The sequence below is a fragment of the Pungitius pungitius genome, chromosome 5 (genome assembly GCF_949316345.1).
Source record: "Pungitius pungitius chromosome 5, fPunPun2.1, whole genome shotgun sequence".
NCBI classification, from domain to species: domain Eukaryota; kingdom Metazoa; phylum Chordata; class Actinopteri; order Perciformes; family Gasterosteidae; genus Pungitius; species Pungitius pungitius.
This window is the reverse complement of record NC_084904.1, coordinates 12,301,260-12,328,885: the sequence shown is the minus strand read 5'-3', so window position 1 is coordinate 12,328,885 and position 27,626 is coordinate 12,301,260. Positions and strand designations below refer to the sequence as shown.

The 27,626-nt window shown below is 45.5% G+C and overlaps 1 protein-coding gene across 2 annotated transcripts in view; it reads left to right on the top strand.

Moving 5' to 3' along the window:
- Nucleotides 1-19,182, top strand: part of setbp1 (SET binding protein 1) — a 31,471-nt gene extending 12,289 nt beyond the window's left edge. For both annotated transcript variants that reach the window (XM_037481840.2, XM_037481839.2), the window contains exons 3-7: nucleotides 6,840-7,243; nucleotides 7,660-9,588; nucleotides 9,703-9,910; nucleotides 10,022-11,087; nucleotides 14,424-19,182. In XM_037481840.2, coding sequence (XP_037337737.2) covers nucleotides 6,840-7,243; nucleotides 7,660-9,588; nucleotides 9,703-9,910; nucleotides 10,022-11,087; nucleotides 14,424-14,932 — 4,116 coding nt within the window. In that variant the 3' untranslated portion in view covers nucleotides 14,933-19,182. The remainder of the gene's footprint in view (nucleotides 1-6,839; nucleotides 7,244-7,659; nucleotides 9,589-9,702; nucleotides 9,911-10,021; nucleotides 11,088-14,423) is intronic.
- Nucleotides 19,183-27,626: the final 8,444 nt, after the last annotated feature.

The following is a 27,626-nucleotide window of genomic DNA, read 5'->3' as shown; positions in this document are numbered from 1 at the left end:
ATACTTTTAAACCATGTTTATATTTTTGATTAGTTGGTTTGAAAATCATCTAATTGATTTAAAGTGTGGGATCACCATGCAGCACTAAAGTCAAAGCTTTTTGACATATTAGCGTGTGACTTCTGCCTAGTTGTTTATATCTTTGTACTAGGCATTGTAAAATAATCATTCTGCAGTTTTGCTGTTTATTAATGCTCGATTTCTCTCAAGTATGCGGACATGAATAAATGATATAAATGTGTCTGTCTGTCCTTCTGTCGATGTGTCAGTCCCTCGGGGCGGCTCAGACTAAACAAACAGCTGTGTTAATGAAGCAGGGACGAGCCGCAAGGGTCTTCTGTTTAGTGGTCCATTTCAACACACTCGCACACATACGCTCACGTCCACACGCACAAAAACACTCCCGAATGCCCTGTGCTCCTCATCCTTTACCTGCCCTGCTCTGATGCGTTTTTTGCCCTGCTCGGCCTCTCTCTCCCACTCTCTCCCTCTCTCTCTCTCCCACTCTCTCCCTCTCTCTCTCTCTCTCTCTCTCTCTCTCTCTCTCTCTCTCTCTCGGCGAGGTACTCGCTCACTCATTCTCAGAGAGGAATGCCACTTCGTGTGACCTCTCACCTACAACAAGGAGGGGTGCCGGTTTAGACAAGGGAGCGAGGGGGCAGCTGCAGTCATGTCCCCAGGGCTGGAAGGAAACACACACACACACACACACACAGACAGACACACACAGACAGACACACACAGACAGACACACAGACAGCCGGGTTATCAGCAAAAATGCAAACACACTTTTTTTATTACCCGCTGATGCAGCTCTCGATGTGGTGCACTGCTTCTCCCACCTTGCGTTGGGCCCGTTTGAGAAAGCGTAGGATGCCGTGCTGCGGCCTCTGTGTGTGTATGTGAACGCAGAGTGGAGTGCAGCCTAGTACAAAGGCGGTATTGTTGGTATAAGGGGGCCTGAGGGGAGGCAGGCGGTCTGATTGGTTAAGACTATTGTGTCTCACTTTTGCCACTGAGGATGTTGTAGAGTGGCTCTCTTACTCTCTGGGTCTTGCAAGCTGCGGATCATCTGAGGACTTAAGACATTCACAGACAAAGCAATGAAAGTGTTACTTTGCAAGCTTCAAACTTGGAGTGCAGAATCAAGAGACATTTTTTTCAAAGAGTCATTCTTAATGAATAATTAGGACGATTTCTAAAAGTCCACAGGCGCGTCATCCAGTGGTTTTCTTTCCGGCCTGCAACGGTCCAAAGATATATTCAATTTTAACTTGTATTCATTTGGAGAAAATTAAAAATCCTCACATTTGCAAAGCTCATAACCACATTTTTGCTGGATAAATGACTGAAACCAGTGTGTATTGTTGATCTGTAGAAATAAATGTTATTCACTCTGTGAGGATCGAATTTCACTACCGCAATGGGTCTGTTTCCTGTATCAAATTGTCTAATAAAAAGTATTTTTAGTATTTTAGGCTAATAGGGCGTACCATAATAACAGAGACACTTCTCAAGCTTTTATCACACATATGTACAGAAACGTGCAGGTGATTTTCGTAATTTATGTATACAAATCACGAGAGTAACTAGACAACGATTCGTTAAAAGGCCGTTAGATGTGATTAACTAGTCGGGGAGTGAGGCTTCGCTGCTGCAGTCCACCATTGCCAGAGAGGAAGTGTTTAATCTCAGCACAGCTTCTGTCTTGAATTACCCATCATTCCACACAGGAAGCCATCCCTTAGGATTTAGAGCAGCTCATTGGCTGTTAATTGTTTCCTGTTGTATAGAAGTGGTACAATTGGGTCATATGGTGCACAGAGCACTGTGAACGACACGGCTCCCTATTTACTGTCTGCTGTGCACATGCATGTATGTTTGTGTAATTTAGATCAATCATCTATTCATTCAACAGTTCGACTTGTGATGCACTTGTTCTAACCGAATGACTGTGTACGAGGCCAGTCTCTTTGCATCTGTATATTTTTATTGTGCTGAGAATTCTGACACCGGAGGAAAAATTGTCACATAATTACTGGAATAATCACTATGAAAAAACTATGTCTCTTAGCGCTATTCACAAGGACACACATATGCCGGCACACACACCATTAATGCTAATAGCGGGGATTAGACGTATACTTTGTGTAGCATGTAAATGTTTCTGTCATTACCGAGCGAGTGAAAACCTCTAATTTCACCGTAATAACATGCTTCTGTTCAGCCAATCACAGGCTTTTGTTCAGATTGAGTCATCTACGTCTGAGCGTGTCTGAAGAACAGTGTGACAAGGAGACTCTTGGTTTTTTTCGCTGCTATCTTTGGGAGCACTCTAATCTGGAGGATTACCGCCGCGGACGCAAGAGGACCTACTGCTGTGCATTAAATCTGTCTTCTGCCTTCTTACAGTTAGTTAAAGGACAAATGCGCTGCAGATTGAATCCTTGACCCTAACCGGCCAGGAAAGGGAACGCGGCGGCACGCGGAAAAGAAGGCACTTCAGAAAAAAGTTTGGTTTTGGCTTGAATAGTACGCGTACACAGACACAGACACAATTTTAGGCAGTGAGCCTGATCCCAGTGATCCACAAAACTGTCCCACCTTGACACCCCCTCATCTTTTTCCCCCTTCTCCTCCCTCTTTTCTCTCCCCTGCTGTGGGTCTCCTCAGGCGCATGAATGGAAGTCTTTATTCCCGGGAGAACTGGTGGGAAATACGAGAGAACGAGAAACATGGAAGAGGGGGAGGAGGAGGGAGGGGGTTTGGGGAGGGGGCGGGGAGCGAGGGGGAGGTCTGTAAGAGTGGCCACAAGATCAACACAGTGCCTCTTTTCTCCTACATCGCTTTTCCCTCCTTTTCTCTACATCCCCCCCCACCCCCCCATCCTCGCCTTTACCCCGTTTTAAGTGCTGTGGACACAAAGCCGTGTTAGTATTCATGGTGTTTGTTTGCAGAGGAGCTGTGTGTGTCTGTGTGTGTGTGTGTGTGTGTGTGTCCAGAGCTGTCAGAAACACAGATCACAGGGAAGCAGCGCTGTGAATGGAGCTGGAGAGAAGGGGGGTGGAGGGTAGTTCCCACAGGGGAGAATGGTCAGCTCCAGAGAGGAGAAAAGAAGAAGAAAATGAGGGATGTGATAAGGGGGGGGCAGTGCGCAAGGCCACAGGGGCAGAGGGAGACAGCATGGTGTCAAAGCCAAGAGGAGTGTGTGTGTGAGTGTTGGTGACAGGCAGAGAGAGAGAGAGAGAGAGGATCACATCAATCAGAAGGTTTGGAGGGAACTAGTTGTTAATGGGTCTAGGAACGTCTCTTCTTGTTTTTCTGCTGGTCCTCTTCTTCCCTCCCTCTCGGCTCCTCTCATTCTCTCACTAACCCCCTCCGTCACAATTTCTCTGCCCTGCCCCCCCCCCCCCCCCCCCCTCTCTCTCTCTCTCTTTGTGTGTCTCTCTGGACAGCTGCCCAGTTCCATACACAGGGAAAAATGAAACACTCTAACCACCGGGCGGGCAGCCAAATAAAAGGCTGCGAAAAACTATTTGAAGGGCAGGGTGATTTGGTGTGTCTGTGTGGGTTTGCAGAGTTTGTGTATATGTTTGTTGGTGTATATGTGTGCAGGGTTGTGAGATTTGGGTGTGCCTGTTTAGGGTGTTCTTTCCCAGTATTATGGTGCAGCTAGGGTGCTCTGTGTTTATATGTGGGTGTGTGTGTGTGTGTGTGTGTGTGTGTGTGCATGTGTGTGTGAGAGAGAGAGAGAGAGAGAGAGACAGAGAGAAGTTCCACTCAGAGTTTAGTTTATTCAACACTGGAAAACCCGAAGCTTCAGGAGAGGAAAGGACATACCGTCACATTCCTCCCCTAACTTCAAATGGGCAGAGAAAGGAGTACTTTTTATGTGCAACAAACAAATTTGTTAGTTAATATATGCTGACTCCTTTGCAAAGTGCCTTTCAGTTTGGTGATTGCAGCACTTAGTCATGTATTATCCCTGACCTTATCTGACAGTTACATCACCGGTGGGAAGGAATGTGCAGCTCCATATCTGCCATTTTGTTACAGTGCTAGCCCAATGGAAGATGTTCTAGAAATGGCTGTTGAACAAGCTGTGGATTACGACCCTTAACCCCTGAATACAGCCCTGAGCGCCTCCAGGGAGGCCATGCCCTGGGTCGGCTGGCCTTTCTCCTTATCCTAATTCGATCAGAGGGGACTTGTGGAAAAAAGGACATTGTGGAAGAGGTTGAAACCTCACAACTATTGTGCTTGTGGGCCGTTCCAGGGTCAGAGTCCATGACTAGTGCTGATTCTCCTGACCGCTGCCACCTGCTGCAGGCCACCAGTAGCACAGTCCCTGTTTACTCAGCACATGACAGGAGCAGAGCAGTGTACTGTCTGCACAACAAATAAATGTCTGAATCAATTTGTCGAGCACACTGTTTTTTTCCCGTGGCATTGATGAAGCTGAGTGGAGACTTTTAGGGACATCACCTTCAACAGAGTGATGAAAGGCCATTTTAAAACATGCTAAAGAGAAAATTGCAAAGCACAAAATTGAGCAATTATCACATGACCACCTGTTAAGATGTATCAGTGACTCAGGTTGAAACTGTCTGGGAACGACAATGGGTTAGGGTTCGTTTTTTTCATTCAATGTTTTCTATGTCTATGAGGTCTACTACCTCCATCCATATGACAAGCATTTATAACAGCTTGTGTTAAAAGATTCTTCTTTTTTAGGAAAAATGTCTGTTTCCTCACCAGTGTCATTGTGCACACACACACACTCATACACCAACATACATCTCACAACTGAAAGGATACCATAGCAGTGAGTGCTTACGAGATAAATGAGAGTGTGCATATTAGCACATACTTTTACTGCCATGGTTGATCATTTACGCCGCTCAGTGCTCATGTGCTTGTGTGTGTACAGTGTGTGCTTGCGGTTCACATGTGCTCTTTTTTGCTTGTGAGTTTGTGCAGCTTGCATGTGGCCAACCAACAGCTTCTGCAGCCAGTGTGGAGGTAAAACATGAGTTAACAGCTTCACTAATGCAGGGAGAGTAGAACGAGAGAGAGAGAGAGGAATGGATAGTGGTTGAGAAAGGACTCAAAAGTGGCTGATGAATCTGTTCTTGCAGATATGTGCACTGTGATGTGAACTGCGTTCATTATATGTTCCATTACTGTATGTGTGAATCTACAAAGAAAGGGAGCTAATCATCTGGCGAGGTGCCGATCCATAGCGACTAAAATTGGATGCCTGACTGTGTTCATAGAGGATTCCATAAAGCCTAAATTAAAAATGTATTCCTCTACGGTATTCTTGTGTGTGTGTGTGTGTGTGTGTGTGTGTGCATGTAGGCCTGTGGTTAGGTTACATCTCCCTGCAGCGCAGCAGAACAGTGTCTTGTTGCGTCATACTGAGTCTGTTAATAACAGGCTAAACCACAAAATTCATCCGCTGCTCAGTTTCTTATCTTCCAGCAGTTTGCTTTTCATGTAGCAGTGATACAGTGTAAAACAGTATATAAAGTTTTACAGTTTTAATTGTACATTTACAAATATGGGTTACAAGGTGAAGACTGTCATTTTTATAAATAGTTTCAGGAAATAAATATTATACATGTATAATATTTCAAAAGGCAAATGTATTAACATGTTTTCTTCCTCTGCTGTACAGCGTTACAGATATGTTAATGATTATTCATAATTTCCTCTAGTAAAGACTGCACTTCATTGGGCTTCCGCTACAAAAGCTAATTTTGTTAGTCAAACCAATATTAACCAATCTTATTAACTAGGATTTTAAAAACAGATCACTGCTTTGTTTGAGATTCCCTTAATAAAGGCACTATTTTGGCACTATTTATGTTATATAAAAATATTACATGTCATTAAACAAACGCTTTTATCCAAAGCGACTTAGTATATTGCATTGTAACACATGCGTTACATTTTGTCTGGGGAGAAATTAGGGGTTAGGTGTCTTGCTCAGGGACACTTCTACATGGAGCAGCCGGGATTCGAGCCGCCAACCTTCAGTCCGCAGCGCACCATCATGTATAATATAATCATGTATAATCATTTGTCAGGATACGTAGCTGGTGCGGAAGAAGGCAGGACTCATATGCAGAGTTTCGAAGTTTCCAAGAGGTGCTCTTTATTCAAACACACAAATCAAAGGAACGTGCACCAACGACGCCGGGTAACATACAACAGGCACACAGGACTTAAATACACTAGGGAGGTGCAGGTGCAGGTGATTGGACACAGGTGGAAACAACAGGCAATTACAGGACAAGGCAGGAAGTGGACTTTCAGGGACATGAAACTACAAAATAAAACAGGAAGGAGAACCAAACCGTGACATCATTATACAACATCTCAGCAAGTTATGTTGTGAAGAGTATAGGAGAGTTCTCAACAAAACAAAGATGATATATATATATAATAATATATAAGTCCATATTGGTCCGGGACAGTCAGGGACACGGCTCAGCGAGGCTACTGTGTTAATACTGTGTGCAGCCCTCCCCCAGCCCTCACAGCGTGGTACATCCTTGCCACAGGAATTTAATTGCTCTGTAAACAAGCCTTTTGTTTTGTTGCACACTGTCTGCTCATGCTCACAAGATGTATTAAAAGCTTCGGATTTGATGCGGACAAAAAAAAGGCCGGATGCAGCACATGGATTCTATGTGACAGAAAAGTAGGATCTATGTGGAGATGTTATGAAAACACAAAATGGAGAGTTCATAGTTTTATGATCCCCTCATTCGCCTCGTGATGGCAGTTTGTACGTAGTAACCGGTCTTTCTTTGTCTTTTTTCTGTCCCCAGACGTACGAGCGGCAGTTCAGAATGCCTGAGCAAAGAGAGGGAGGCCTGCTGCAACTACTGGGAGATCACACTCTGCCCAAACACCAGCTCCGCAGCTCCCTCACTCCTACACACACGCAGCAAACACATCACATGCTCGCACAACCATTCGCTCATGCACATCAACACCAAATTAATCCCGACTGGATCACGTCTCCGGCACCTTCTGCATCCCCGGCAAATCCTGCAGATTCAGAGCCAGGCAGAGAACTGGCGGGAGCCAACAGGAGCACTTCAGTTGATCCAAACCAACCTTTCTCACGAGCAGCTACGCGAAGCCCCTCACCCCAGAGATCCCTGACTCCAGACCTGCAGTTGCCAGTGGTTACAGATGCCAGTATTCTCAACCTGACGTCGCTCAGCAAGTATGAAGCGTTTTTTTTTTAGGTGGATGTTTTTGTGAGCCAAACATTAATACTGTACGCTGCACTGGGGATGGAAGAGAGTTGAAAAAAAAAACTATGCTGTATTGTAATATTTTGTGGGGTAAAATTATATACTTTCGGAAGAGGGACTTTAATGATGAATATTTAGAGGGGAAAGTGAAACCTTCCTTTAACTGGATAAATCAGACCCATGTTTGATTCAACTTGTATATGAATAGCAGGATATCTTCTTGTATAGCACACTAAAAGTAATCCCGGATATGTGAGGTCACACACAACAAATAGAAAATGTTCCATTAAATGCTGGTACATGGTCTAGTGTCTGTAAATTACAAAACATTTATCATCCCTCCCTCCGTTCCACCTGTCTCCATTTTTTCTCCGTATCTCTCCAGGGGAAGGGGCTTGCAAGAGGTCAGTGAGCAGCTCTTTGGGAACATCAAGAGGAAGTACGGAAGGAAAGACTCTCAGAGGACGCTCTGTAATCCCCACGGTGCTGATACACCTTGGATAAGACAGCCAGAGAATAGATTGGAGAGCCCAACTAATTCAGAGGAGAGGCATAAGTACAGGCAAGATGAGACAGCTGAGCGGTTCCATCAAGATAGAGAGGAAAGCAGAAAAGAGGAAAGAGAGCGAGCCATTCCTGGGAGGAGAGGAGATGAAGAAGACAGAGGGACGCCAATGCTGACAGATGAAGGGAAAGGAAGAAAGAGGCGGAGAAGGCCTTCTTTTGACGAGTCATTTTCTGCTGAGGAGCAATTACAGCAACGGCAGGACTCTGACAGCACAAAGAAGCACCAGCCGGGTGCCCCGGAACCCAAAGTAGCACATAAGATGGAGAATCACAAAAACGACTCTCAACTCACAAGTCCCGCCGATGTCACAAGAGACCGCGTGGAAAAAGCAGAGAGAGCGGATAAATGCGATAAGAGAGAAAAGGGAGAGAGGTTAGACAGGGCAGAAAGAGGAGAGGTAGTCATAAGCGGGTCTGACTTAGAGACAGCTTTGAGTGCAAACAGAATGAAAAAGAACCCTGTGGGTCGTCCTAAGCTCAGCCCAGACACCCTGAAACACAGAGAGCTGGCTTATAATCACATCAACAAAGCCAATCTTAACACAAATCCCAGACACCCAAGCCCAAACCTAAGCCCCAGGGGCGGCATGAGTCCGAGCCCGAGGGCTCACATCACCGCCAGTCTCAGCCCCAAACCCAGGACAGCCTTGAGTCCGAGCCCCAGCCACAGCACCGGCTCCACTGCCTGCTCCAGAACAACCAAGGCCAAGGACAGATGGTCCTACCTGAAAGCTAAGAGCCATTCCTGCCTCACATCACCCCAGAGAGACCACCGGGGGAGCTCCTTGACCTTAGCTGACCCACCTTCAGCCTTCCCCATCACCCCCTCCAGCCCACTCTACACCAACACTGACAGCCTGACCGTCCACACACCCGTTAAGAGGAAACGAGGACGACCCAAGAAACAGCCTCTGCTAACGGTGGAGACCATCCACGAGGGTACGTCCACCTCACCTCCAAGCCCACTGGCCCAGGAGACCTTTGCGGGGCTAAACCGGAGAAGGAAGACACACACACTAAACACATTAGTGCAAATGGCCTCCATGACCACCAGCGGCAATACGAATACTCTGAAACTAAAGCGTGGTAGGGGGCCGTCCAGGCCGGTGAATAAGATGAAGCTTGGTAAAATGCAAAGCATCCTGAACGAGATCCTTTCAGGGTCCAGTCAGAACGGCTCCCTTGGCCTGAAATCCTCTTCTGGCCCTGTGACCTCAGCCATGAGTGCCATGGCGTCCACTATAGAGGCTCGGCTGGGAAAACAGATAAATGTCAGCAAGAGAGGAACCATCTACATCGGAAAGAAGAGAGGCCGGAAACCCAGAGCAGAAACCCAAGGCTCCAATCCTCCCAAAGCCACTAGAGACACGCCCACCTTGTCCGTCTCCACATCTGGCCTCTACGAGAGCACTGTGGTGCCTTCGGCCACGTTATCTCCCAGCTCCTGTGGTCCGTCCTTAAGGACCAGCCACTCTGATGCCACTATGCCCAGTCTGCAGCCCATCTCAGCCCTGCCCTCCAAACCACCGGGCAGAAGCTTCCTCTCTGGCGGTTGGAAACTGTCCCCTCCACGACTTCTGGCTAATTCTCCATCCCACCTGTCCGAGGGGGCATCAGTGAAGGAGGTGACCCTGTCCCCCATCAGCGAGTCCCACAGCGAGGAGACCATTCCAAGTGACAGTGGGATTGGGACAGACAACAACAGCACCTCAGATCAAACGGAGAAGGCTTCCGCCTCTCGACGCAGGTACTTTTACAGTCTTCAACCTTCATTTAGAGTTTTTGGTATATCATATATTATATTTTACATTTATGACTGTAGTGGTTTTGGCGTGATTTAATATTTCATGTGTTCACACAGGTACTCGTTTGATCTGTGTGGGTTTGAGGCTGCGGAGGCAGCGGCCCTGGAGGCGTCCAACCGAGGCAGCAGAGCACGCTGTGAACGGAAAGTAACTGCTGTTGACAACTTCCTGTCACAACAAGAAAAGAAGCAAAAACATCACCGACGGAAGAGGAAGTGCCTACAGAGCCGGGATCATCTTCACTTTCTCTCTGAACTGGAGGAGGTTAGAAACAAAACAATGAATATCTTGCCTGATCTTCGACCAAGCACTGTAGTGCATATTGTGTATGTATGATGTATTTTTTTTTATGTTCTTTTTTCATTCTCCCTGTAGGTTGTTTCAAAGCTCCAGCAGCTACGAGTGTCTCACAGACGATACACCTGCCTCCCCCAGCAGCCATATCCCTCCATTTTCCGCCTCAACTTCCATCATTACTACCCTCTAACCTACGACTCGTACTCGTGTGACTCCGGCTCGTACCTCCGCAGGAGCGCTGACCTGAAGGCCAAGAGGAGACGCGGCCGCCCGGCCAAAGCCAGCGAGCCAATCACATCGAAGCTGCCTTTCGTTCAAGGATATGGTTATCCACTGGCGGGGGGGAATTACTATGCAGCACCGTATCCGATGCCTTACGCACCTCCTCTGAGTCTGGGCTACTTTCCCCCCGCGCCCCCGTTCTACCTGCCCCACCACTCGCTGGGACCCGCGCCTCCTTCTCCCTTCATGAGGCCTGCCGTCCCCCCTCCGAAGGCGTTCCACTCCAGTGGACACTCACAACTCCAAGCAGGGGCCAAGCTCCGCAGCACCGGCGGCCCACTCCAGGGGCCCTCCGTGAGGGGAGAGGGCCTGGGTTCACTGGGCAGCGTCAGTGCAGGTGGCCTTGCTGGGGTTCGCCTCCATAAGAGGAAGCACAAGCACAAACACAAGCACAAGGACGAACCCCTCCTTTCCCTGCGCGATCGGCAAGAGTTGGGAGGGCTGTTCAGCGGAGCAAAGACCAGTTCACGCCTCAGCCTGCTGAGTGACAGGAGGGACACGGCCGGTCAGGGCCCTTCAAAGCATCTGGAGAAGCAGAGTGGCGGTGGTCGAGGTTCAGGCCTGGGATCCAGCTTAGGGATGTTTGAGTCGGAGCAGCTGTCTACACACTCTCTCGCTGACAGCCAGTTCCACTCCCGTCAGACTCGTCAGCCAATAAACAGCTTCATGAGCAGCTACAGTAGCCAAGCCCAGCGGCCGGAGTCAGCTTCTGACCTCTTCCTGGGGTCACGGGAGGAGGAGTGTGGCGGGCGGAGCAGGAAGACAAGGCTCGCCGTATTTGGAGAGCAGGGCTTAATGTCATTCCAAACGGCGCGGCAGGAGCCAGGAAGGATGAACAACTTCGCCAGCCCCCCCCACGATGGTAAGAAGCACTTACATTAGGTCTACCTGTTCGTTTGTAACCACCTGGGGGATTTGCAAGAGAGTGCGCTGCACCTTTGCCGTGATGATAAAGCGAGACTTACACACTCTGATGACATGCTGGAGGCTCGAGTTTAACCTGAACTGCAATAAGTGCTTGTTGCTGACTTTATCGAGGCAGTTTACTTATGACTATAAAAAACCCACACGGTTCAACAGCGGAACGCTTCTAATACAAAGAATCATGAGGACGTGTTTGGCTCACTCCAACAGTAGCTCAAAACAGCAATGGACGTCACTACCGATCTGACTGCACTAGCTGCTGGTTGCTGGCTTTACTTTATCTAACCAGTTGACTTATGACTATACTTCCTGTAGCTACCTCAAAATGAAAAGTACCTTAACGTAATTTACCCTCCCTACAGTGAGGGAACACTGGATAAGCATACTGCTTAGTGAAATATGCTGCACTCTAGGCTTAAGTGTTGGCATCTTGCCTGGCAAGCCAGGTAGATATAATCTTATCCTGCCAAACGTTGCAGAGCTTTTAATATGGCAAAATCAGGAGCATGTTGTAAAAATAATTGCTGCTCACCATATTATTCTGTTCCCTAGTGATAAGCGGAGTGTTATTTGTTGGAATTCAGACTTAATCACATATTTAGTCAGAGTTAAGAGGATATTCCCTATTTAAATGCAGATGGAAGAATACTCTTCAAGGTGATTCATATTTATAAATATGCCATGTGCAGCATTATCAGGACTTAAAGCAGACAAAAGCAGGGTACTCCCAGATTCTCACTTCCAGACTGGGTAATTCTGGTACATTTTGTATTCTGCTGTCTTTGAGCACATCTGGTTGGGGATAGAGAGAACGTAATGCATGGATGGAGACGACTATAATTCACCAATCTCTCCTTCCTCCCCTCCGTCCCTCCCTCCCTCGCTGTGACTCTCCTGCCAATGCGTTTGCCAGAGATATATTATTCACACAGTGTGATTTATTTTCTACAGACATGCCGTAAAAAGGCCCTTGCCTGTTTTAAAAGAGCTGGCTGGCAGCCAGGGGTTTAATGACTGGGGCCTAGTCCAGTGGTGGGGAGGAGAAGCCAGGGGCTCAGTTAGAATACACCCCCCACCCCAGGGAATCCAGGACGGATGACTCATATATACACTACCCCCCCCCCCCCAACTCCAGTGTTGTTGTTCCTCTTCTACCTTCCATGTCCTTCTTCTCTTCTCTGCTATTGCTGCTTCTGCAGTTCTTGCTCTTGCTTCCCTCCTTCGCCTCTCTCCCCCAATCCCGACAGTCAGACGCCCCCCCCTCCCCAATTCCTCTTGCTCCCCCTCCCCCTTATATCTTTTTCCCTTCCTTTTCTCTTTCGGCTTTTTCCCTCGTCTCCCCTCCCCCTCGTTCCCCCGCCATCCTCTCTTTTCCCCCTTCTAACTGGCCCTCCTCTAGCATGACTTACTGCCTCACTTCACAGCTTTACCCCAATTAAAACACAGGCGCGCGTACATATATGTACACATGCACACATAGACCCACACGGATATTCACATATATACACACATAGTCAGATTGGTTGATTTAGTGTTTCTCACTGCTGCTGAAAAGTGGCATCTTCTACTGAATCTGTGAACAGAATTGTCACATGACTTGATCGAGCACACGGGCATTTTCATGAGGAGAAACACTCCTGTTAAATGATGGGGATGACCTGTCTGGAGCCCGAGCTGTGCGCATGTATCTCTGTGTAGTAGTGACTTCCCATTGCAGTGAGAAACAGGTCCTGAGTGCTATACGACCCCTCACACCGCTGAAGGTCACTGGTTTTATGTTCTGTGTATGCAGCTCATAAATTTCTGGTACTTTGTAGCGTGTCTGTATGTGTGAGCCCGATACCTGAGCCTGTGCACAGCTCATAAACTACTGCTACTTAGTGCTTTCTGCATTAGACTAATTTCACTGTCTGCTCTACATTTTTGAGCAACAACAGAGTGAGATGTTCCGCTGATTTTTAAATGGAGGGCGGTCAGGCCTCCTTGTATTTTCCCTTACAATTACTACATTAGTGAAAAGCTTGCCATTGAGCTATAAACTATTAAAACTTAAAATATACCTTTCAGCGTTCCAATTTGGGATCTCTAAATGGAAAAACAGACTTTCTGTGATTTTATTACAAATCTTTTAATTAGTTTAATTAAACTAACCCATGATGCCATGCTTGATGAAACAAACAGTAATATTCTAAAATGGGTTGTGCATCTCTATATCAACACCTTGCAATCTGCTGCAGAACCACGCTACATTGAATCAGCAGGATTCTGGAGAGAAAGAAGAGAGGATATAGTTGGGAAATGGAGAAAGAGGAGTGTAGCTCTAGGAAAAAAGACCTGGGATATTTTGTGCACACTGCTTAGGGGCTGTCGGCTGATTGTGCTTTTCCTCCATTTTGGCTGTGGCTCAGTCTGAGCCCCGGGAACAGTGCCCAGGAGGGGGGGGGGGGGGGCGGGGGGGGGGGGGGGGGGGGGGGGCAAAATGGGACAGAGATGGGAAACAAAAAGAATCACAGCGATGGACCAACACCGGGAAGCTGTTTCTGAAAAAGAGAGGGAAATGAAATGGTGCAGTGTTACCAGTTTAATTGAAAATTAGAGAGTAGCATGGCGCTGCCTATGAAGAGTAGAGTGATGGGGAAAAGTGGAAGGAGACAGGAGAGAACAGCAGGGAAAAAGAATACTGCCCAGTTCACTAGTTTAAAGGAAGCAAAATGGCTCCGGTTTCTTCTGCTCAGCCATTCTGAACTGCTGAATTCTTTATTTGTGCATGATGGGGATGCACGCTTATGTGTGTGTTTGTATTTGTGCGAGGATGCGCATGTGAATAAATGTGTTGACATGTGTGTTTGGCGTTTTGGCAGCCTGTGCTCCAGATGCGCAGGGTCGTTATTGTGTAGCGACATCTAAACGGTTGAACGAGACATTTCTGTGGATTTCCTGCTAGCAGAATGGGATCTCCTCCTCTCCCCTCTCCTCTCTGCTCTGTAGTAGACAATTGCAGGATAGGATCTGCTCTCCTGGCTCAGCTGGGCTTTCAAAGGCTTACATGGATATGTCAAAATTAGCAGGAAGCTCTTGAAGCAACAAAAAAAAAAAAAGACGGATTCTCTCGATGAGCTAAATTGGCACAGTGTCTTTCCTGGCCTTTCCAGGGCTGCCCATTTGTACTGAGATGTGAACATAATTACGCCTTTTCTCTCTGCAGCCTTTAGTGTATCTTTTTTCTCCATGCGATCACCTCACCACTCACTCTCTTCTCTTTCTCTTCTCCCAGATGTTCCCGGTAAGCGGAGGTATAAACGACACGAGGTGGAACAGATCCACAAGGACGTGAGGAGGATGCATTCTTTGAACTTTGAGCATGTGCAGAAGATCCTCCGTGCTAAGCGCCTGCAGCGACAAGCCAAAACAGGAAACAACGTCGTCAAAAGACGGCCTGGTCGGCCCCGAAAAAAGCCTATCGAAGAATCCCAGCCGACCAATAGGAGTGTGGATATTCGGCCTGATTGTCGCGGTCTGGACGTGTCGGCCGGAAGGAGAGGTGATGGGAGGACTCAGGGGATGCCTGTCCTGCAGAGGTGTGATGACCTGTCGGGCAGGCAGAGCCTCAGGTCGAGCTTGACCCCCGAGCTGCTGGAGTTCTCAAATCACGATTCCATCTCAGCAACAATCGAGACTGTGGTGCATCAAGCGCGATCTGTGCCTCCACTGGCCTCGACGGGGGGGAAGCGCAGAGGCAGGGGCCACACCAGGGACGAGTTATGGGCTCCTTCCAGTCAATAAACCGGCAGGAGAGAGCAACCCCGTAACCTAACAGAGAGCAGTTGTTGGAGCCGGTCCCGTTTCTGATGCAGTGCCCCTTCATTCTGGGACTCTTTGGTGCACTTTGACTTTCTCCTGTCTGGTTTGTGAGGACACAGGAGGGTCGCAGCTTCCCTCTGCTTGCTAAGCCCAACAAGAGATGAGCCTTTCAAGGATTCATTGGACCTTCCTTTGCAATGGCACTATATGGTACTGTTTGATACTAAATCTGATGCTATAAAGGTGTGTGGTACTTATGATAGTGTAGGATATTATGTGATTCTTTATGTATCTGATACAGTGGTGTTTATGGTACTTTATGATACTGTATCTGAATGTGGCTTTCGCCATATATTTACCAGCAAGGGGAGGGAGAGTGGTTAATATTAAACTGTGCAGCTCTGCTTATTTTTGCCTTTCTGTGGACGCTTTTCAAAGACATAGGACAAGACAGCAGTAATTAACCCACCATACCCCATTACTTATCCCTGTTTATTACTCACACCCTTATCTGTACCTTCCTGGTTTGACTCTGAGGAGTCACTGATATTTGCTGGCACGCTCCCCTGCCCATCACTGTCCCCAATTCTTTAGCTCTCCCTGGTGCCTGCTGTTAAACGTCATCTCCCTTTATCCTCTCATCTAGTCCCAGATCATGATTTTCATTTCCCATTGCTTCTCCTCCCTCAACCTAACCCTGTGTCACTTTGAAGAGGAACACAGATCACATTCCTGCTCTAAATAGTGATATAAAGGCAATATGGTGGATGAGACTGTCCCAGACTGTACATAGAAACAATGTCCACTGTTGCCTGCCTTGTACAATGAGAAACCAGCTCATAGACATGTATACATGACATACAGTATATCAAATAGAATTGTTGTACCATAGACAATGAGAGTTGTGTATTATTTTATAACCAAAAACAGACATGGGTGAGACTCAAGACAAGTTTGTTTTCAGACAGAAGGAACCACATGTATTCATTCATACACTCATTTATGTGTTTATATCCAGGGGGCATCGCATACAGGAAAAATATCAGGTGTGTTGTTGGTAAACCTTAAAATTGGTTTATTGCACTATGAGAACATAAACACTTGCATCAATCAAATGCAGCACTTACATGCTTGTTCTAGCCTTATGTTTTGGCCTTCAATGGAGTGGAAATCCATTCCAGAGAGCACGCATTATTTTAATCAATTTGTATATGCAGGCTGCGCAGCCAAAAGCGTCAAACCGAAGCCCGAGTCTGAATTGTGATCCGGCAGTTCAACCGAAGAGGGCTCACAGTCAGTGTTTTGAAAAGCTAATCCCAGTCTTTCTACCTGATTTGATTGAACATCATTTCAATACGTGTCCCTGGAAATATTTTTTTGAAAGTAAATCCAGTGTTTAGATTTAGAAACCAAAGTTACAGTATTCATAGCGAGGATGTATTATTTAAAAGAATCTGAATCAGAGTTTGACAAACTCTCCACCACGTTGGCACCAATGTAAAGTGAACTCTAGAATGTAGCCATCTTGAATTTTTGTGTCAATATGTCAAGCCTTTGTTCAACTATCTACAGTATCTGTGGCTTTAGGTAGTGGTTGGTATTTTCTCAAATAAGTATTTCAAAATATAAGCAATGGATCAGTGTTTCTTTAGCATTTTTGATAGTTTTGTTTCAAGAGATTCAGTTTTCTTTGGATTGGGTGGGATTCTCGGTTGCAGCAGTTCAACTTGTGCCTTATGTTTCTTTCTCTCACCAGTTACATTTGACCGTAGTAATATCAAGTGGCAACGAGTGCCCCCAAATTGACCCAAAATATTCCCGATTGTGCACATGACGTGTCTTCAGAACCTTGACACTGCGTGTGTCCGTTCCAGGCTTCCGTAGTCAGCATCCTCTGTCACCAGCTTCCTCCTAGTAATGTGAGTGAATATGAGTATTATCATATCAGTTCTGGAAGGCCGGGATGGATCTATACAATTATGATATTACTGTATTAAATACACACCTTGTACTGGCCTACATTCAGAAAGGTCCACTGTATCTATCCAGAAATATTAATTGTACTAAATCTCCCAGATATATTTTAAGATAATTTACTCTGCTCTGTGTGTAACCTTTTTTTGAAACCATAAAACTGGTTATGCACTTGGCAAAGGAGGAACAGGGGAGGTTGTCATGGAGACCGCATTCTCCTACATTGTTATTTGCTATGCATCAGGCCATGCCTGGCAATGACCTTAAAAGGAATTTCTGTTCTGGGTCCGCCCTTCATCAAAGAGAAATAAGTGGTCTTACTTACTGAATAAAATTAATTAATATAACAAGAATTGTGAATAATACCAGTAATAATTTGTAATACGTTGTGCAGAAAGTGACTATCATTTCATGAAAACTATAGTTGCTGCAGCTCTCTGCAGTACAGCCTTAACCAGATGTAAAACTATAGTTTTGCGAGTAAATGTTGTAAATAGTGTTAGTAGGTTCATCCTGCATGGATACCGATTGGGCTCAACTATGCTGGGACTGTCTCCTCAAACCACAATAGACACTCTCTGTCTCTCTATATCAAGACTGCTCAAAACCCAAGAAGAAGAAAGAAATGATTACCTGATGTTCCTATTTGACAAATTCTGCTGTACATCGATAGTCATTGTTTCAGTCCGTTAAATTACACAGAATGCTAAAAAAAATAGATTGCCTTATCACACCTTCAGAAGTTCTAAGAGGATGAAAGCCTCACTGTAGTGCACTCTACCAAAAATAGGATCCCCCACTGAAATGCAACTATTCTGCCTGCAGCCAGTCGGGTGAGTGGAGTAGCATGAAAAGTACGAGCGTGAAGGTTGCGTGTGGGGAGAGTTGTCAGAGAAAATAGTCCAAAATACCCTCGCCCTAAAGTTAATGTGCTTAACCTCGCTTTGCTTGATGACTTCCGGTGGGTCTGCAGTCTGTTGTGGTGAAGATGAGGTCTGGATGTGTGGTCTGTGCGGTGTAGAGACTACACGCTTGGCAGCTTACTCCTTACTGTGGTCAGTCAGCGGTTTTCTCGTGTAAGAGTTAAAGACCCCCAGGTGTTGTCTGTCCTGTCTGTATCTTCTACCAGCCAACGCTCCGGTGCCTTCTAACACTGACAAGTATTGTCCTAATCCAGAGCTTTCACTCTACACGGAGAGCGAAGAGGGGGTGTGGCTGTGAAAAGGGTTCAAGCTCACTGTTGTTTAGTACTTAGCAGACAGAACCAGTCTGATCCGGCCAAGTGGCGGCAGAAGGCCTCTCAGCAGTGATGTAAGGATCCTTTATCGTTGTTTTGGGTCCTAGCATCAAGGGCAGCGCGGCAGCGCTTGACCTTAAATCAGCGATTGCGAAGTATTTAGCGAAGCCCACGCACGCGCAGTTCACATCAACAACTAGAATGTGATATATTGGCACCTACATTTTATCACTCCCTGTTCCCTTTGTAGCATGCTGTGATGAGTGAGGGGTCACGTGAGACAGAAGCTCATAGATGTACATGTGATCATCCACACAGCATACGTCACAGTTCAAAGCTACAGTTTTGTTTAAAGCTGATGAAGCGTTGAGAAAACCAATAAATGTACTTCTTTAGAGCACAACATGAACTCTTCTAACTGTGTGGGCATATTTTAGTTTGTAAACATAGTGTATTTGAACCTTTTTCTAGAGTGGGTTTCTTTTATTTGCATGCTCAACCTGATTGTATGCATAAATATTTTAGACAAGCCGAAAGTTGGATTTCAATTGAATTTGGAGCAAGTCTTGTACATTGTTTGATATGTTTTTTTTGTAATGAATTTTTTAATTCATGAAGCAATTTTGTACATTGTATGAATATTAAAAACTGCAAATATTTGACATATAGAGTAAATACTAGATGCGCATGTATATGCATATATCCTTCACAGTATGTATGTGTAAATGTACACATACATTTTGTATTTGCATTTGCTGGCATACAAATATATGTCTTAAGCACATATATACATGCAATATATGTGTATATCCATGTCCGCTGGCATGCTTTTGGTCATGTTTATCTTTCATGATCTTGTAGGTTCATTTTTTGTTTTGTTTTTATTTCTCTTTCCACAGAAAGAAAAGCTCATTCTTTTGCTACCCTTCTATTGGCAGGCAGTGTTGAGCACTTATTAAGAAGAACTACAGTTGTTCATGTTATCCATTGTGTGAAATAATAAATGACTTTATTGACAGCTGATGGTGGCACATGTTTTCTTCTTTCTGGTTAGGATTGGTTTAGATATAATATTCTGATCACCATAAAACTGCTTTGTCACACGCCAAGATAAGGCTGATAAGTTATTGTGTGACGAACAGCCAGTCAAGACTTTGTGGGTGTTTGTGTGTGAGTGTTTGCGTGCAAAATGCATGACGATGTGTGTGGGAGCGAGATGGCAGAAGGGTTTGCTGCATTGTTGGTGTTGCCTGTCAGATGGTCTTAGTGAATGAGTACTAACATGCAATGTGTTTGATTCTGCGGTTAAAAGAGAAGGGACCCTCTCATTAGATTATGCTACAACCTCACTAAGTCACACACACACACACACACACGCCTGCACATATCTAGACGCTCGTAGCTCTCGTGCTTGTTCATTAGTCAAGCCTACATCTCTGAATCCTCTTTGCACTAGCCCATCAGTGTCTGCTCTATGTGGGCTGGGCTGCAGGCAGCTCTCTTATTGGATGGCGCTGAGTGGGAAGTGCCCCACTATTGGCTGCTGCCAACTAGTAAAATTCTTCTGTTACCATGGTTGCAGGGTGAGCTGCCCAAATGTGAGTGTATCTAGTGGTGCTGATGGAACCGATGGCACTATCGGTGCTATGCTGAAAAAAATCCCCCTTCTGATGGAAGTCAGGGCTGCACCCAAATCACTCTGTAATGATGCTTGTAGATGAGCCCCGCATGGCCCCACTTCACATTCAGCACAAGAGAGAGGATGAGATGTATCACCTGTGATCACAATGAAACACATGCCGCATGAAGGGTGGACTATTCAGCCGCAGGTACACTTACAAGGGGAGAAACGTGATGAAATTTGATGTGATAAATGTGGATTTTAACCAGCTTTAGTGTGAAGTTACTTCAGCTTCTTGTATCCGGTAAACACAAAAGGATTGTGAACAATCCCATGAAATATAAAGAGCACATATATATGTAAAAAGAAAACAAGGAAAGGTAGAATATATTTCACCAATAGGTTGAGAATCCAAACCATTCCAGCTATTTGCCAAAAGCCTTGTTGTCGCTCCATGTAAGTGCAAATATTTTTCAAGGTTTTCAGCTTTTATATAGCCTAACAATATTATTAAAAGTCTTATCATTTAAGATCACATATCTTTGCAAGGCAGAACTAGTATAATCAGCATAATTAAATATAAAATTGGACATATTTGCAGAACTGGATAATTGCTCTGATATAGAGAATGTAATAGAAATGTAGTGGTGGAGGTTTGTACTCAGAATGTAAGAGAAGGACAGGGCTTATAAATTAAGGTGCTCAGCTGTAGCCTGTTGCTGTTGTAAAACAACCTGCTTTTGAAGGAGGGAGTATCTTCCTCCCAATGCTCAGTGGAGCAGTCCCTCCTCTGGAATGTAGGATTTAGGGTTGAGGGCAAGTCACACTGTGTGCACCTAAAAAATATGCACGATTCGATGGAAACAAAAGTTGGTTACGTTATGTTTTCTGCACCTCCTTTACGTTACATAATGTGTCCATACGTCGCCCCCCAGCACATGACACATGACTAGTCACATGCAAAACGAACTAGACAAGCCCAAACGTAATGAAAAAACGTTGTCAGCCAACCGACATTTAACAACAGACTGCATTCCCTCGCTGCCAGCCTGGAGTACGGGCCTCCTTCTGAGGGAGCTTTGAAGTGTATCATTGATGATGTGGGTGGGCCTTTAGTTATTACACTCTCAAATTGTTTAATCTTCCTCGTTTAATCCTGCTCACTTTATCAACCGTAAATCAGTGTTTTTGCCTCAGCACATGTCCTGGTAGGACATTATGGGAGACAAGAGGAGCGGTTTGTGGAAATACTGAAGAACTATAGTTCCTGTCATGCAAAGAGCCAACTGAAGTTGCCGTGAACTCTCATAGTTGTATTTGAGGGAATTTGTCTCCATCAAGGTGTGGAGCACACAAACACTACGAAGTCTCGGAAAGTGTCTGTGCAGCACTTATGTGCCAAAAATGTCATCCTAAAGTCGCCTTTTATTAAAATGAATAATGTTTCTCCTCACAGTGACTGCTTGATTCCTAAATGCTGCAAAACGCAGAATACAGGAAGAAGACTCTGAGGAGGGACACGGTGCGCGTGCACCTGATAGCCGAGTGATTAGAGCAAACGCCCAGAGCAGGTTTAATCATCAGGTCATTTACCAAACGTCATTCCCCGACTCTTTCTCTCCATACTTCCTGTCTCTTTTTGCAATCACCGCGTTATAAAAAATATGTAAAAGGGACACTGCTTATGCTGGATCATTTTAACCAATTGTTTTATCTTCAGGTATATCTTTGAGTCAGGATGTATGAGTTACTGCCGACGACATAGAGACCACCAACCACTGACGAGTCATACATTTTGCAGAGATATTCCTGCAGGACGACAGCAAACCTGCCATGTAAGCCGCCATGCGCCCTATCTGTCTCTCCTGCTGTTTTCAGAGGGACGACTATTGCTCGTGTTTATGAAGATGGATACGGCAGGCAACTCCGTCCTCTCTCTTTCTCCACAGCTCAGTGATGGGAGACACCATCTTGTGGTGAAATGTATCAGCGCAGCTCCAATCCCTCAAAACCCCACGAGTCACATCCACAGAACAGAGAGCGGCATCACTAACTCTAGTTGAGGCACTTAAGATGACAGCTAGGCCACACAGATGCATTTTTCCAGTTTGAGATGGTGCAGGATGGTCTTTTAAGGATTTGAATGATGAATTTGAATGAACAATCTGAACTATGACCTCGAGCAGTCAAACCAACACACTCCGGTGCTTTATTCATCGATCCACTTGAGAGATCAGTGCAGGATTTACTGTGGCTTAAAGTTGGCTACGTCTGCGTGTGCCGCATAGAGGAAAAGGAAAAAAAAAAACACCAGTGATATGACAGAATGTGTTCTGCATGAGGCTGGCCACTGTTACCACGGTGACAGTGTGACTCATGGCAGTTTGATTTGGATTTAGAGCGGTGCCCTGCTTTGTGTTTGAGGATGTGTGTAAATGTACCTCTGCATTTGTGTGCTTATATTTGTGTGCTGGTGGGATGAGACATAATGGAAAAAAGGGATTGAATGTGCACAGCAGTACAGTGTAATTGTTCACTTCTCCTTGGTCACAGTTATAGCTTTTGTTAGCAGATTGGCTCTTATTAATGATGCCAACACATAGGTAATGTGCCTTTTTGATGAGAGTAAGCCACTTAATCTCTATACTCAGGCTCCATCTCACACACACACACACACACACACACACACACACACACACACACACACCTCCCCCCTCAATCCACCTAATAAGATGTCTCTCTGTCTGCTGTAATTTGGCAGAAGAGTCTATTATATGATACAGTCATATTTTATTAATGGACCCCCGTAGCGAACACACAGCCCTTAGTGGATGAGATTATGTGACGCACAGGGAGCGTCTCTGTGTTGAAAAGGATTTCAGCTCCTCGGTTAGTTTGGATCTGCGCTGTTGGTCTGCTGTGTAGCTGGTATCGGGCTGGAAGGCAGAACCACGGGTCTTTCTGCTGAGGTCGGCACTGTTCCTCCACACTTCATTGCACGACCATCAGCTCAGCGATAGGATGGAGCAGTGTAGCTTCAAAAGGCCGAAAACAGCAAAAATAAAAGGCTACGTTCAATTATGGAGTTAAACAGTTTGTGGAAACATTCTCCCCTGTCTCTCTCTTTCTCTCTCTCTCTCTTCCCCAGTGAGAATAATTCCTCCCATATGTTTGAGCAGTGGCGTGCGTTTCAATCTCTGTAGTGAAGAGCACTTCAAAACAATACGGGGGGGGGGGGGGTTTAATGTGACAACACGAATGAATGGAATTCAGCACTAAAACGTACTTGTCAATCAATTTTATTCAAAAAAGCAAACGTAAACCTCATGTTGGTGCTAAAGGAAGCTGAAGTTATTTGTATTCTCCAACGAGGATTTGGACCAGATCGGGAACAAAGTGGCCACATCTAATCATATAGCAATCCATAGAGCCTTTTAAAGAATATATGAATTTACATTTTCTTTGGGCAGGATTGCAGCAGTGTTTTACCATGTGAGCAAAGAATTCAGAATTATTGGTGGATTTTTCGTTAACGCCAGCAATTGGTATTTCAAGCCCAAAATGGCAAATCTCCTTTTGTCCATGAAAATCAATGCTGGTAGGACAATAACTAGTCTCTCTCTCTCTCTCTCTCTCTCTCTCTCTCTCTCTCTCTCTCTCACACAAACACACGCAAACACACACGATGGCCAGTCTTGAAGCTTCTGCGGGTGACTTGAATGCTGAAAGACACGTTCCCCCACTGAAGAGTTTTTTTTTTAATTTGCATATTAGCGTTTCTCTGTAAGGGCAGGTATGTGTGACGTCAAGCCGTTTTCCGATTCCCTTTTATGACCCTTTATTACAGTAAACTAATCATTATTCAGTATTTACCATTATAATACAGTTGAGTGTCATATTTCAAAGGGCTTCAAACAAATGTGGTGGGGAGCTGAGTGTGAATATAAGCGTCCTCCTAACGAGGCAAACAGTCAGGACCAGCTCTCTTTGCTCTTGTTAGAACAGATGAAAGGATTTACTTCTATATCAGACTCTTTTATGTAGTCTTTTTTTTAATCCTTGCGCCTCGGCTAAATGCCGCCACAACAAGCTGATATTATCTGATTGTTGGATTTAGCCAGGAACTGAACAGCATCAATAGGCTATCTATGACCAAACTTGTATGCCCCGTTTATCTGATGAAATCCCAAAATATCTTCACATTTCTTAACAGATGCGCCGAGGATACGCCGTAATGTGTGCGTTTGGCATGTGTGTCTGTGTGTGTGTGTCTACTTAATGAAGAAGAGTGAGGCTTTGAGCTGTCAGGTACAAGCGAAGTTTTGACACACGGTGACAGTCGAGGGAAGCGTGCTGAGAACAAACGAGTGATTAGAGTCAACAGACTGACGCTGAGTGACTGCTCATTAGACGCATGTTCACGAGGTTTGGTTACATGCCAACATATAGAAAATATTCTCAGGCCTTCGTTAGATAACAACACCCGGGCTGATACTTTTAGTGTGTCAACAGAAGTGTCTCCGTGGGGGCTCAGAACCCCTCAGGCAGCTGAAATATCTTAACTTTATGTTCATGTTTTTGATCTTTGTGATGAATGTGTTTACATAACTTAGGCTCACACCAATAATGAACGAGGTGGAACGGCCTGAAAAGCAACGAAAAAGATTTAAACTCTACTGCTGGCAGAGTCAAATATTTGGTAAAAAAAAAAAAAAAAACTCTTCAAGAGGTCAACGACGCCTCGGTAGGCTGCTGTGGAGAAGAGTAGGTAAAGTCGGACCTCTGCTGCCCCGCTGTGAGGAACCACTGGGGCTTTTTTCTCTCTCTTGTCATATTCAGTTCCAATACTGCAAAGCACATTACATAACTACACCATTATTTTTTCCATCTCCTGCCTCTCTCCGTCTGACTGGCACAGCAGGGGGAAACACAGATGAAAACAATGATGATAATGATTCCCTCCTCTCTTTTGATCTGATTCGTCCCATTTTCAGCTTTGTCTTCTGCTCTTGGCCTCACAAAACTCTCTCTATCGTCTTCTGCCACACCACAAGTTGGTTCCCCTTTGCACCCGTGTGGTATGCTCGCTTTCCATTCGTTCATTTCGCCATTTCTCCTGCGCGGTGCGTGTGTGCGCACACTGCATATATGAATGCGTGTGTGTCTGTATGCACGCACATGTGTGTGTGTGTGTGTCTCTCCCGAGTCCCAGAACAGTATTATTGTAAACATATCAGAGTGGTTCAGGTTGTTGGCCGGCTGCCCTGCTTTCATTTCGAACAGAGCTGCCAACATCTGGACTGTGTCAACACTCGCGGACAGTGTTTGCGTGAGTGTGTGCGTGCGTGAGTGTGTTGGGGTCCCTGCCTCGGCCACAGAGCTGTCAGCCATTGGATGGGGAACAGATTTGCTCAGATTAATCAAAGGTGTAGCGTTAATGAAAGGAGCCCTATTCCTCCGTGCCTCCAGGCGGCCATTTTAAGAGCCTGGGAGAGCAGCCGGACGTCCCCCAGGACCAGCTGCAGGCGCACACAGGTCGTGCACGTTTGTACATGCACGAGGCCCGGGATGGGATTTCAGTTCAAATAGTCTCGTTCTAACAAATCACTCGAAGGTGCAAACGATCTTTTACTTGTTTGTGGTTTGTTCGTTGCTTCACTTTGAGGGGGAGAAACAGCTCTGCGTTGCCTTTGTGTTGCTGTAACAAATGCAGATCAGAATATGTGGCCACCCTGAGTGAAAATCCCCGAAATCCAGTAGAGACACATCAAACATGTGTTATTTGTATGGTGGGAAATGTGCAGCAACCTCGTTCATTCGTTGATTTAAACCCTGGTTAGACTCACAAAACCTACAGTGGAAGGAAAAGACAGAACTTACCTTGTTAATTTATGTAAACTGACAACAGTCAGTGTGTGTGTGTGTTTGTGTGCGTGTGTGTGTGTGTGGGGGGGGGGGATCCAAAGACAGGAAGAGAAATCGACTTAACTAATAATTATTTTAACATGTGCCCAATCATATCTTTTAAAGTAGTTTCAACTGTTATTTATGGACAGCCAAGGCTAGATTTTCCATTCTTTTGTGGTGGGGTAACTACATCCGAAAACACACACACACACACAACTTAGTGTAGCCTTGTGTTCTTTGAAAACTTTGTCCTTTTTTTAATCTCTGACACCAGTTTCTGTGTTTAAGCATTTATGCATGTGGACGTGTGTGTGTGTGTGTGCATGCTCAATGCATAACACATACACTTATATGGACATAATTATGTGGGCAGAGAGAAGTGGGTGAAAAAAAATCTCCCCTTCAGCTGAAGTTAAAATCTCTGTCAAGCCTCCCGCGGGTCCAGCAGCAGTCTGCTGTTGGCTCTGGCAGGACATCTGATCCGTCCTCACCGGACTCAAGCTACTTGGGTGTAGTGAGCGCTGATGTTATTGCGGGGCTAGTGGCGGGCTCAGATGTATTTTGGTTGGCTGACTGAGGGCTGAGGCCTGTTTGCCTACTGAGGCCGTACCCTCTGCAGGGGGTCTGCCCAATCTGCCGCACAATCCGACAGCTTAATTAGCGCTTCACCGCTGCTCTCACATGCACTCGCACACGCCGTCTGCACACTGGGGCACAGCTTGTTAGTCTAATAAAGAGCCATTAGAAGGTTCAATTTGGGTCTCATTAAATATTAGTAATTTAGTAGCATGCATAATAAGACTCTCACGTGTTATTCGGATAACTGCTTATACTAAAAGCGAAAGGGAAGACCACGGTCGACTCCGGCAACGCTAATTCAGCGGGCCAGTGCCTGGGATTTGTCCCGTCTCCTGCTGAGAGCATTAATTCAGAGGGAAATGGATAGAGCCATTTGCAGTCCGTATCTGAGGGTTTAAATGTCATTACATGACAGTGTCTTTGTGTGGCGGAGGCGTTCTACACACTGTAAATTGTTTGAGGTGATTTTGACGAGCAGAGATCCAGGGGGTTCAAAAAGGAGGAGCCTCGAGGAGGATAAGCCGTGTGAAGAGGGGGCCTCGATAAGCTTAAATGGATTTGGAAGCTCTCGTGGAAGCTTGGACTAGAGGCTGCATTGAAATGTCAGAGATAATAATTTTACTTCTCTGGTTTCTGGAGCTCCCCGTCCTAATGCCCCTACCATCTGCTTGAGAGCCGAGCGCTGGACGTCCATCAATGCAAGAGAGGGAGAGGCAGGGAGCAAAAATTTGGCTCGCCATGAAGATACATTCACTTGCTCCATCCAGCCCTCATCAAGGTCTATATGATCCAAACAACGCTCTCGGCTTTACTTAGATCTAATAACATTATTCTCTTGGTCACGGCCACATTAAAACAGATGAGCATGAGCCGCGGCGGCGGAAAGTCAGTTTTCAGAAAGGATTTAAACAGTGAAGCTGCCAATGTTTTGACTTGGTGGATAAAGCCTCCAGGCAACTCGGGGTTGGAGGAAAAGAGGGAAAAGCTGTGAGAATGTCAAACAGCAGACAGCTTTACTGAGTCAAAACCACGATTAGCCGTGAAAGCCTTGTTTTAGGAGTTACAGTATTACTGAAGAGCCCATAACTAGCAGAGGGAGTAAAGAGCAACGTGTTCAGTTTCAATTAGAGAGAAATCCTTCAGAGATTTACTTTAGAACAGAAAATGAGTTCTTGAATAGGACGACACATTTATACCACTATCTCAGTCGTGATAAATATCTCAGTTAAACTCACCCACATCATGGAAGATTTTGTGTGTATAAATCTTGAATTGGTAATGTTGAATATTGTATAATGTTGTAATTGGTAATGCCCAAATCATACATATTATTGGAAGTATTCATTCTAATAATATGC